The 13,057-nt window shown below is 34.8% G+C and overlaps 1 protein-coding gene across 1 annotated transcript in view; it reads left to right on the top strand.

Moving 5' to 3' along the window:
• UCHL5 (ubiquitin carboxyl-terminal hydrolase L5) overlaps window positions 1–11,971 on the top strand; it is a 19,586-nt gene extending 7,615 nt beyond the window's left edge. The window contains exons 4-11 of the mRNA XM_009999931.1: window positions 5,223–5,348; window positions 5,435–5,496; window positions 5,575–5,705; window positions 7,230–7,293; window positions 8,395–8,497; window positions 8,907–9,020; window positions 9,403–9,501; window positions 11,365–11,971. Of these exons, the coding sequence (XP_009998233.1) occupies window positions 5,223–5,348; window positions 5,435–5,496; window positions 5,575–5,705; window positions 7,230–7,293; window positions 8,395–8,497; window positions 8,907–9,020; window positions 9,403–9,501; window positions 11,365–11,409 (744 nt within the window). The 3' untranslated portion in view covers window positions 11,410–11,971. The remainder of the gene's footprint in view (window positions 1–5,222; window positions 5,349–5,434; window positions 5,497–5,574; window positions 5,706–7,229; window positions 7,294–8,394; window positions 8,498–8,906; window positions 9,021–9,402; window positions 9,502–11,364) is intronic.
• Window positions 11,972–13,057: the final 1,086 nt, after the last annotated feature.

Raw genomic sequence — 13,057 nt, 5'->3', positions numbered from 1 at the left:
CAGGGTGTCCTCCCAGCCTGTCGTCTTTTGATTTCATGGTTCTGTTCCTGTGTTTCAATGGCTCAGCTGCTCATTGAACTTCCATGAGCCAGTGCAGCTCATCAGCCAGCATTTTTCTGTAGATTCTCTATGCCTGTTTTCTGGGCTGATCTCCTTCCACATTATGAGATGTATTTATTTGTTCATTGAGTCTGTACAGGCCAAAGCTGGTAAAAGGTAAGTGAGAGAGAACAGGAGTTTCTTTACAGTAGCACTAAGGTTATTGTGTTTTGTGAAACTGCAGTCTGTGAATCCTTCTGAGTCACTGAGGAGCACAAGGGAAGACAAACATAAATATTAGATATTTCTATTGTAAAGTAGCAACTCCTCCCAGGTATCATACAACTGGGCTTATGTGCCTTTTTCATTTTCTCAGTGTTTTAAGTCCAATTTTATGGTGCCTTTGAAGATGGCATTTTATTGTCTTTCAATAATCTTTTTCAGATGTCAAGACTGTTTTAAAATTTTCTTAATTGCAAAAGTGGTAAGTTAAATAACCATGTGTTTGTTTGTAGGCTGGAACCCCAAAACAAATAGATTTGTTTTTTAGGTTAGCAACATTTTTAGGCCATTTAGGATTATTGGTCTGTTTAACTGTATTCTGTTGATGTGTTTAAGTTCCATCTTAAACTGTTTCATTTTTGGAGGGGGAAACTTGAGCTGGATGTCAAAGGCTACAGCTCTCAAACCTTGTCTAGGAAAACATCTTTCAAATTGCTTTAAGAAACAATTTTGATAAGAAGCTTGTACGTGCTCACATTTTCCTTCTATGCCTTGCATAGCAATGTTGTTGAATTCCAAATGACAACTAAGTTAAGTGTCCTTGTTGTTGCCATGCTTGCACTCTTAGATGTGAAAAAAGGGTATCTGTGGCCAGAAATCATAGATTTACAGGAGGATTTGATGTTAAACTAGATCTTGTTCAAAGTTAAGTCACAAGTATGTTGGGGGGGTTCAGTTTTGAAGTCAAATATGCATGTGTATTAAAGGAATCTTTTAATGGTCAGTTTTATGTGCACTCATGTTAAATTTGGCCTCCCTGTTATGCCTAGGTGTGGTTTGGTCCTCTATTTGAGGCCTCAGAACCCTGGATGATCATACAAACCCTTTGAGCTAGGATACCTAGGCACAATGAGGTGAGTTAAGGGTACAATTTCAGCCTTAACTCTGAATTTCCTGATTTCTGTGTTGCTTAACGAGACTCATGCTGTTATTTATACACACAGTGGCTACTCAGTTGTACCACTCAATGTATTCTGCTCTCTTCAGCACTTCTTTGAATAGCTGGATTTTGTGCTGATTGCTGCAGAAGTGGAAAAGTCTCTTGACAAAAAAGAATGCTGTTTTTGCAGCTTTATGTACTAAAATTTCTTAGTTTAATAACCTCTTCAGGTTTTATTACTGAAGTATTGGTATCGTGCCTTTGTTATATGCCATATATCTATTTTATGCTGCATCATGATGATAAAGCATTTCAATTATGTGTGATAATAAAACACTAACTTCATTAATCGGGAATAACACCTATGTACCTTCAGAAGGAGGATCTTCTAAATGATACTGTTAATAACAAAACATTGGTATTTAGGTTTTGTTCCACTAATGGAAGCCTGTTACGTAATTTTTAACATTTCCAATACTTCAGTTTATTTCAGACTCAAAATTGGTGACATTTTCAGGTTTGGTAACATTAAAATGGACCAGAAATCTGTCTTAAAGCTAATCTTTAACAAATAACTAATGAGAAGTAAAATGAACTTGCAACACATCTAATCAAGGTCAGAAAGATATTTTTCGATAATTGAATATAACTAAAAGAATATTAGGTTTTTATCCCAAAGGAATAAAAAGAAATCAATAAAATTAGATAGGGTTTTGTAATAACAGTGAGTTGTGGAATGTTGTCCTAATGCTGAATTTTTCATGTTGAGCTTTGTAAAGCCAACTCTTTCTTAACTGGGATGCTTAGTAAGTGAACCACAGAGATTTACTGCTTATACTATGAATTGCAGCACAGACAGGGTTGTCCACAGCTTTTTGAAAAACAAAATATGGAATCTATCAGATAAGAGGATGTGAGTCAAGAACTTGAAGTGCTTCAGTCTTAAGTTGATACAGAAGCTGGCAGTGGATCCATAGGAAAAGGTGTATGCGTATGAACTTACGCATCAGAATTGAAGAGTGTGCCAGAGCAGCCTGTTCAGGTAATTCCTAGGTTCATTTTAAACTAAGCTTCACTTGGTGCTAAGGCAATCTTCTTGGGTTTTTTGATCATCTCGCTAACTTGCATGTGTATCTATTTTGTTACTTTCTTTCACATATTAATAAATACACCTTGTAGCTTTGCTAGCAAAATCATTCAAATATGACACTCTGCTTTAAGTTGGAGTCCTGAATACTGAGCAATTAAATGTCTCACCAGGGCTTCCTGGATAGAAATAGACAAATATTGGGGTTTCTGGACAAATAAAACCCTGCTAAGTTTCCTCAAGCAAAAATAAAGATCTTTCTGGGACAGCCTGCATATATTGTCATGCTGTCTGAATGTAGAAAAAGTTTTCTGCCAATGCTGAGACACCTGATGTAAGAGATACTTTGAAAATCAGGGTGGATGGGTAATTTTTCTCGAGTGACTTGCTAGCCTCTGTGTACAGCAGTGCTGGACTGGCTGTGTGCATTGTTAGGGTGTTGTGCCTGTGTTACAAACCTTGGACTCATTTGCATTTGGTACTGCATTCAACTCCTCCTCACTCTGTGCTCTTCACCCTGCCCATGAACTACCACTGGTTGGATACCTTCTTCCATCTTGGCAGTTCCCTCACATCATCTAGATTCAGGAGCACACTGCACTTGCTTCTGTTCCTCTACTCTAGGACTACTCTTACTACCTTTTCCTTACCTCCTGCCTCTCACTTTCTGAAGAGTATTTGTAGTTCTGTTTTCATTTCAACAGCTGCGGTTCTCAGGTCTAAGATCTGCATCTGTTGCATAGTGTTTTCTAGCAGTAAATAAGACAAGATTGTTTAAATTGGTTGTTACATACTTAACCAGACTCATCTCATACTGTAGTTGAAATACAAAAATGTATTTGTGCTACAGACAAATATTTGACGGGACTACAAATTCCCTGCTGAGTTTTATTTTTCCTCTGATGTTTGCTGTTGTTTAAAGCTCTCATTTCCAGCTAGTCCAATGCAGTTTGTGTTTATCTTGCTTCTAGGCGCAAAATATCACCTAATTTCCTTTCCCTTTTTTGAAGCTGTTATTGGGTTAATGGTCTGCCAGAACAATTGATTGTTCTGTCTTGATTTTCCAGTACAAATAGTTACCACCTAGTGCTGCATCTCCCTATAATGTCCTGTGTTAGTTTTCATTTAAGAATTGTGGTTTGCTCTAACAACCCTCTGATCATTGTATTAGCACTGTTCTAATAGTTCTTCACCACAGGTGTTTCTACCTTCTTTCTTCTTTTGTCTGTCAGCTTAATTACACTGTTTGTAGCTAGTGCTTCAGGTTAGCTCACTCTAATCCACTTACGATCATCCTGCTTCCATCCTAGTGCTACTCATACCTATGGTACCGTTTTCTAGTCATATCTCAGAATCTGTAGTTCTTGATTCCTTTTCCTATGTTACAGTATTTTCTTAAATTATGTCCTTTGAGTAGTCTGTGTGTTTTTTAATTTATGTGCGGCTGTTCATTGTTTCACTGCCATTGATGGATTTTCCCTCTGTCATTAATTTTGTAATTGTGTGAACCCTAGCTTATGTACCTGCAGTTTGTTTAATTTGAGTTTCAGTTGCTGTGTCTGTTCTGCATCTGTAGTTGACACCCTTGATTACCGTTTAGGTCAGCTAGATTCTAATTTTCTTAAATTAAGAATTGCTTTAGTGTTTCTTTATCATCTGTGCTCTACCGACATAATCTGAACTGACAACACCCTGAAATTTAGAAAATTAATATATCATGTGTCTTATCATATTAATGTAGTAGGCTTTCCTTTGGTGGGGACTAGCTTTTGTTGTAAAACAGGTTGGTTGTTTTTTCTTCTTGTTGGAAGTGGTTTCACATTTACAGCCCTGAACTAATTTTCTTTTTTTTTAATACAAAATCAACATTCTCTCTCCCAATCCGAAGGTGTAAGTAGCACTTTCAATTGCAAAATAGTCTCATAGACCAAAGATGCATTTTTTTTTAAGGCCTATAGTTTACTGAGAAAAATATTAAGTCTTGCCTTTATTGCAGCCTTATACCATTTTATTATTTGACTTCTCATTAAAATATTATAATTCTCATAGTGTCTCTCTCTCATCACACACACTTGTATGTGTGAGATGTAATACTGTGTTTTAGTTTGGGTATTACTAAGCAATGTTAAAGACGTGGCTGTAAAACAAAGAGGGGTTTTTTTTAAGTTGTCTGAAGATGGAATATTTAATGCTTAAGTCTAAGGAACAGTGTCACACAAACCAGTAACTTAAATGTTAGCTTGAAAAGGATAGGTATATGGAGAATGAGGAAAAAAATGGAAAATCTGAATTTGCATATGGCTTATTATTCAGTAAGCCATCTAAAAAAAACTTTACATCTTGGAACACTTTAAAATTTTGTATGTTTATTCCTAGAATATTTGAGAATTTTTTTTGTCTAGTGCAACCTTCCTTTAGAAATTATAGGTTCCATAATGTATTTTGTTGTTCCAAATATTTTTTGAGCTCCTATTCCTGGTAGGAATTCTGATTGTTTGAAAGACATTCTCTTTGGGAGAGTTGATCCTTTTTTTTTTTTTTTTTTTTTTTTTTTTAAGACCATAGATAGCATAATGTGATTTGGGCAGCTTGCTTTGAATAGTACTTTGTTTTTCCACTGAGATCAGAGGGTATTTCTTCGATGTCCTTTATTAATCACTTAGGGAGATGGTGAGACAATGGAATGACAGAGTTTCTAAGCAGAGGTGTAAAACATCAGTTTTATCAATGAATTGTACATTACATCTATCCAGCATTCATTTTATTGGTCTCCTATAGCAAAGGCTTTTCTCTGGGTACTCAAGCTAGAGTTGTTTCCTGTTTCAGAGTGAAGCTCTAATGTGAATCAGCATAGAAAGTGTGATGAGAAGTACTGTGCATCTTTAAATTTTTATCACACCTACTGAACAAATTCTAATTTATTTTTTTTTCTAGGTTATTAATAATGCTTGTGCTACTCAAGCCATAGTAAGTGTGCTATTAAATTGTGCTCATCAGGATATCCATCTGGGAGAGACTTTGTCAGAATTTAAAGAGTTTTCCCAAAGCTTTGATGCTGCGGTAAGTGCCTGCTGTGTTCTGTATTTTAAGTATGATAGTGTCCTATCTGTGGTGCCTTACAATTTAATTTTGTTACTTTTTTTCAGATGAAAGGTCTGGCACTGAGCAACTCAGAAGTGATTCGGCAAGTTCACAACAGTTTTGCCAGGTAACACATGTTTTAACTCTAGGCAAATTTTGAGCAAATCCTTTCTCATCTCATATTTTTAAAAAATTTTCTTTGCAGGCAACAGATGTTTGAATTTGATGCAAAGTCTTCAGCAAAAGAAGAAGATGCGTTTCACTTTGTAAGCTACGTTCCTGTTAATGGACGGCTATATGAACTAGATGGATTAAGAGAAGGACCGATTGATTTAGGTAATATTTTTATCTTTTTTCTAAACATTCTTCACTTTAACAGGATTGCAACATATAGGTTTTATGTCACAGGATCAAACCAAGTTATTTGTTAAGTTATTTATTAAAATCAAGCGTACCTGTGAAGTCCTCTTAATGTGCTATTCAGGCTCGTACTTCTTGGTTTATTTTTTGTTGGTCTGAAAATGAAATTTTCTTCCTGCATCCTCCACATTTCTGCTTGTCCTTCCTTTCAATAAGTAAATGAACAGGCCATACAATCCAATGGGCTTCTAATATCTAGCTTTGTTGCAGCAGAGAAGTTTGCTAACCCACTTGTGGATTTTTGCTTTCCTTACCTGAGGAAATATGTTGTGTTCTGAACTGTCTGTAACAAACCCTGATAAAACTACATCGTCATTTTGGCTTTCCTTACCCACAGTGTACAATTCCTGTTGCTAATCTTTTTCCCTGTGTCATGATTTCAAAGCTATTATTTTCAGGTTTATTATAAACTGTCCGTTTATTTTATTGTTTGTTTCTTTTATGGGAGCATATATACAGCTGACTTCATACACTTTTTAACAATATGTGGCTGGTGTTTATACCTATTTCTTCTTAGATAGCAAATACTTTCCCAATGGTTTAAAAAGAGAACAGCTACTTTTAGCATAGTTTTAGTCTCTGTAAGACTTGTTCTGTTTTGTCTTAGTCTTTCTTAACTTGTGCTACTTGTGTAATATCTTGTGTCTTGAAAAGCTCTTCGGTGCCTGTCGTGTATCTGCACTTTATTTTGAGTCTTATATCATCTCAGTATGTCCCGCTCTCCATTTTCAGAGTGTTTTCCCAGTTTTCTTGACACTTGTATTTATTTGTAAGCTGAGTAATGGCTGGCAGCTAAATCTCATCTTTAGTCTGGCTAGAGAGACTATACAGTGTACACCTAGAGGCAGCATAAACTTTATGGTCACAAGATCCTGAGTCTCTTCATTTGTTTTTAACGTCTTGAAATTGTTAAACGTGTTTATCAACTTACAAAATCACTTTTTAGTTATTCTCTCATTCATTTAAAAATCAAATTCTTTATCATATAGTCATTTATTTTTTTTCTGTGTCTGGTTTTTTAACTTTTTATTGCATCTACACAGTATTAACTCTTTATTTTGTCTAAATGGAACAAATGTTATTATCCATACTTTTTTTGCTATTTACTTTTATATTTTCATACTGATCAACTGATTTGTCATGAAAAACTTACATAACATAAAGCTCCCCTTTGTTGTTTCTTGTTACCAGCAAAATAAACATTAGATGCTTATGCTCTGAAGATTCATTCTTACTCTATTGCTTTGGCCAGAATATTATGTACATATTGTTATTAAAAAATGTCTTCCACTTCTTAAAAAATCACTGGAGTAATTTGAGACTGCAGTTGCCAAGGAAGAATGTTACGTACTCAGAAGTTGTGCATAAGCCTGAATTTACGAGTTTTGAATTCACTAGAAATTATACAAAGAATAATTTTTTTCGTTGTGTTTTTTCCAGGTGCATGCAATCAAGATGACTGGATAAGTGCTGTACGGCCTGTCATAGAGAAACGTATACAAAAGTAAATAGTCATGATGCTTATAAAAGATAGTGCCTTATGTTTAAAAATTCCTTATTCTTAATTTCCTTCAAGTAAAGGTTTTCAACTGAATCTCTAAGGGATGATGCTTATGCAGAATTTTTGTGCACACATCATTGTGTGACTTCACAGTACATTGCCCAATATGACCCTAATGTGGTGACAGATAAGTCTCAAATATGCTGTGTTCCTGTATTATTAATCAAAGTAGGATCTGTGTAGTGAAGAGAGGTCATACTAGTACTCTGAAAAATGAAGAGCAAGATTATTAACTCTGTTAGGCAGTTGTGGGTCTTTGCAGGTTAAAACAGAGTGGCATTACCATGGATAAAGTTTGGGAATGTGCGTATAATAATATGAGATTAAAAGTATATCCATACAGCTGTTATTTACAGAGATCAAGTCCTCCTTAGGTACGTGGCTTGTTTTAGAAATTTAAGCTTAGAAAAACACACTATACAAGTTTTCCTAGATTCCAGCCCCGAATGTGTTAGAAATAAAATTTATTTTATGCCATTTTTAGAAAATAATCTGTCTTTCACCCAAAGACTTTCTTTTTTTATAAGCACAATATTACTACCAAATCACATTTGCAGAATTCAGATTATGGGAGGTCTGTTGCTCTAATTGTTGAATGTACTTTTCACATTATTTGAAGAAGTCTCCCAACATTTTCTAACAAGTAACAGTAATGAGAAAGTAAAAAACTATTGTGTGCAGCAGTTTTGTCCATGTTTTGTTGTCAACTGTGTTGTTTTGTTGTCAATTATATCATACTTTGTTTTCTTTTTTGGACAGTTTCAATACTTGTTGGGTTTTTTTGTGACCACATGCAAGAATAATAATATATTGGGGAAGAAGGTGATTAGGCATTACACATTGGATAGTGCTTATTTGAGGTCTGATTTTATTTTGTGACAAAATTGGATCTGTAACACAACTTAGTTTAATAGATCCATTTAGATTTTTTCTGCAGAGTGTTTTCCCTTATAAGGAAATAATGGAGGAGATTTTTGAGCTGTCATGTTAATTATTAATTTTGAAAATGTCTCAGGTTTGCTTTTTTTTTCCTTCCTCATTTAGGTACAGTGAAGGTGAGATAAGATTTAACTTGATGGCTATTGTATCTGACAGAAAGATGATATACGAGCAGAGGATTGCAGAGCTACAGCAGCAACTCACAGAGGTAGGCTGTGGTATTTAGGTTACTGGAGTAGTTCTCTGGTAGTTCTTTATCTTCACTTTATTATTCACCTCCTTCTTCCCTTGCTCCAAATGGATTATCACCAGTGCAGGGCTGTGTGGATGCACTGATGCATCTCTGGTTAATTCTGAGTGAGATAATTTGAGCTCTCGGTACAGTATGACCGTGTCGTCATGGCTCTGTCTTGACTGATTTGCTGTGATACTGGAGCTCTTCTTTACCTAGTTTCTGAGCTAATTTTCACGTAACTTAACTGCAGAAAACCCTTGAATGTTCCTATAATTGTAAGAACAACAGGATCTTTCTGGGATATAAATATTCTTAAGGCTGATTTTTTATTTAAAGAATTGCATTAACATCCATCCATTTAACTTTTTCTCTTCTGTGGAAGGAGGAGCCTATGGACACAGATCAGAGTAGTAATATGTTAAGTTCTATACAATCAGAAGTTGCAAAATACCAGATGTTGATTGAAGAAGAGAATCAGAAATTAAAAAGATATAAGGTATGTAGCCTTTGCTTTACTGTTGAAACTAATGGAAAAGTCAGTTTGTCATGGTTAATGTAGCTCCCTGTGTTTTGCCACTTTTTTGTGTCTTTGTCACTGACTTAATTATTGAGGGGTTTTTGGCTATTATGGAAAAAAAAGACATAAGTAGAATTTGTGTCTTAAGTGGTAAAATGATCTGGCATATACTTTCTCACAGAGTGCTCAGAATTTTACTGTTTGGACTTTATTTTTAGTTGGCTGAAATGTAAAAAAGATGTCTAGCTCTTGGGGGTAAGAGACAACAACAAGGATAGGAAAAATCCCCATTTAGAATCATAGAGTAGAATCATCATTTAGTCATGTAATAATTCTGTTAATGGTTTGGTTTTATTTTTAGATTGAAAATATTAGAAGAAAACATAACTACCTGCCTTTCATCATGGAATTATTAAAGACACTAGCAGAACACCAACAGTTAATACCATTAGTAGAAAAAGTGAGTATTTCCTAGCTGACTGTTAAGAAACCATATGCTACTGTAGTTCTTCGTACCTTCTATTTCATTTAAAAAATTTAGTCAATTATTTATATCTTGGCAGCATAAATGGCATGCATTTGTTTGCTTATTTAAATTGCTACATACAGGTACACTGCTAGTTTACTTGATAGTCCTTTGCAGTTATCAAGAGGCACAATTCCAACAGAGACTGGAGTTTGTGGGACCAACCAACTTTACACTATTATGTAAAGACAAACGGTATCTGCCCTTTGATGACCTAAAGTTTTTTGAATTATGATATAGGAAGAGGCAATTCAATATCAGCTGAACTGTCACATTAGAAGGTACACAAGATGCCTACAATACAAGAGATGCACAGTTTGGGCTTTTCTACACAGGAAATAAAATTCCTATTGAAATTGTCATGTGTAGCTACAGTCAGTATGTGGTAGAGGTCCCCATAATATCTTGGCATCCCGTTTTGAACTGAAGACTTTTTAAATATATACATTGATCGTTTTGCCAACCTAAACTCTTTAGTACTGAGTTTTGTTGATTTATCTAGCTACCAACACTAGGTGGCAACCTTTGCACAGAGGTTCCATTAATCTAGGTAGCTTGAAATTTCTTCATCTTTCTGTACTCATACTGATTTACTGGCTCATTGTTTTCCCCTTTTTAAAGTCCCTGGCTATTATATTGAATTACTATTAAAGTTTATCTTAAGGCTTGTTTATCAAAGTGTATCTGTCACTTTGGCAAGGTTGTTAAACTGTATGGCTAGTCAAGTACTTGAATTGTAATAAGGTCAGTGCTGGCTTGCCTATCTACTCATGTCCCATAGGCAGTTTCCCTGATTTTGAACACGCACTGAAAAAGGATCTCAAGATGATAATGAGAAAAAGAGCTAAATATTATTTAATGGGCAAGTTCTTAAGCTGAATTTTCTTAGGGAAGTATGTTTGCAGGCCAGTAGTTAATAAGACAGTAACTTTTGGATGCAGTTAATATTTTTCCTTCTTTGGGTAACTTGTGGAATTACAAGCCAGTTTCATATTAATGGGAGTTAGTTATAACACCATCAGGCTTCTTCTACAAGTAAATTTTCAGTGGATCTGAGCAACTAATAATTGATAATTCTTAATCACTGAATTAGATCCCATTCTACTCAATAATAAACGCTTACAAGCAGCAGTGTAACTCAGAATAAACAAATGTTTTGACAAAAAGATGGCTAGTATTGCATTTGAATTGTCCTCTCTTCTTGCCTGATTTTTTTCCACTTAGTAAGGAAGAAGGTGTTAGTTTAGTCAGTTTGAACTATCTACTAATTGATACAAGTTACATGACAAGCTGTTTGCAAATATCCTGGCAGGAACTCTTGAGGCTTTTTTCCCCACTCTGTTCTTTTAGAAGATTGGGGAAAAAAAAGATCTTGGTTGCTTCAGAGTTTAATTTGTGATAATCAGTGTATCTGAATGCTGTTTTCTTATGACATAGTCTTTTCAGTAGGAAGAGCTATTTTTGTGTTAAAGGAAATTAACGTGAAGGTATGAAAAATTAATGTTAAATTTTGTTTTTAAAATAGTGCTTTTTTCACCTCTTCTTTTTATAGAAGTTGTTTAATCTTTGATTTCTTTTATATGTTTAAATCTACATGGATTCTTAAAAGATTTTATATATGAACCTGGTAAAATAGTAGTAGGATACTTCTGAAAGGTCCAAAATTTACATGTAGGATGTCTCTTTCTACAGCATGTTTTGTTGAGTGTTCAACAATATAATGAGTAGTCATTCAGAGCTCCAGAAAGACAATATTTGTCTTACCAGAGCTTAACCTCATCTCCCTTTGTTTTCTAGGCGAAAGAAAAACAGAATGCCAAGAAAGTTCAGGAGGCCAAGTGAAGATGATTTTGCAGAATACATACATCTGTGTGCTTCTGAAACTGTTTTCATGACAACAAATAAAACTTTTCATTAAATTTTGTCCAGCGCACGTTTGACAGTTGTAACAGTTTGTCTTGTACTGTATGCACGGGTCTGATTTTCTTCCTTCCCTGCATCTTGTGCATGTAGTACTGCTAAGTAATGTTTAGGTTCTCTTGGTCAAATTCAGTATTTAGCAGTCTATCTGATTTCTGAAAGCTTGGGAAGTGGACCTAAAAATGTGCAAGGAAAATGTACCCATTTTGTCCCACTGGAGTATATGATAATGATGCAAATGCCAGAGTTTAAGTATAAGCATGAGCTTTCTTTGCTCATCCCTACTAACAGTTATACTGCTCTCCAATTGTTCAGTGACATAACCTTGTGTCTTTGTTTTTATGAAGTATGTGTCTAATTTTTTTACGAAATTGAAAAGTATGAGTTTAGTTGTAGAAACATTTGCAAAGACCAATGTATAATCTCAAAAGATCTGCATTGCTTTAGTAGAAATAATAAATATTCCCATTTTTATTTTGGCAAACTATTCTGTGGTATTTTATTATTGGTTAAGATGATTAGGTTATGTATTGGAGACCATCAGTCTTGTGACTCTGAGAATGCATGCTCTAAATTTGGGTTAGAAAGAAAGCACACTATTGTTCTGGGGAGCTGATATTCTTGGATACAAGTTAGCACTGTTCTAGACTATGCTAAATTTAAGTCTTTAAAACAATGCTTTTTAATTGACCTTAGGAGGTAATTTAGGATAAAAAACATGCATGGAAGATTTTTGTTGATAACAACATTGCAATGGAAGATGTTTCAACTGTGTACCATGGACCCCAGTGGGGATGGTGCTCTCATGGTGCTCTGCACTCTTTACTGCTGCTCATATGGGAACTGTGAACAGGCAAACTGTTTTGGTAAGAATACTAACAGACCAATGCATAACAATAAATAATACTTTAATTACTGAAACACTGTTAGCATATAGTGTATATAAATATATTTAGAAAACTTCTGTTTTCTTCCTAAAAGACTCAGACAAGAAATAAAAAACAAAAGGAGCAAAAGAACCGGGATTGTTTGGAAGACATTTAAAAAACCTTCCTAAAAGACTCAGACAAGAAATAAAAAAAACAAAAGGAGCAAAAGAACCGAGATTGTTTGGAAGACATTTAAAAAACAGTAAAAGATGTTTGTTTTCCTTACTTTGCTTATAGGCAAATACTTCCTTGAACTCTCAAGTCCTTAGGTCTTGTAAGCTTATATGATGAAAATATACTATGTTTCCTTTTTTTTAAACCCTAGTATGAAATCAGTTGCTACCTGTTGGTGCTTCATGTATATTGCAGATACATATTGAAAGGATAAAATTTTGGCCAAAGAACTAAAATATATACTGTGCTCTGAATGCTGAAAAGATCCACTTGAGTCACTGCTGTGGCTGGAAGGGTAAGATATTTCAGAAAACTACATTAGGTCTGTGTTTGTGATGAGGTTGATGAGAACATAACTGGTGTGTGAGAGTTCCCCATTTAACTTAAGTCATCATAGAAGTATTGTTCAGGGGAAGGGAAAGATTAAGTGGCATTTGGTCTTAAAATTATACTCTAAACTTCAACCT

This window comes from Chaetura pelagica, unplaced genomic scaffold (assembly GCF_000747805.2).
Source record: "Chaetura pelagica isolate M959 unplaced genomic scaffold, ChaPel_1.0 scaffold246, whole genome shotgun sequence".
Classification (NCBI taxonomy): domain Eukaryota; kingdom Metazoa; phylum Chordata; class Aves; order Apodiformes; family Apodidae; genus Chaetura; species Chaetura pelagica.
This window is presented reverse-complemented; position numbering and strand designations above follow the sequence as displayed.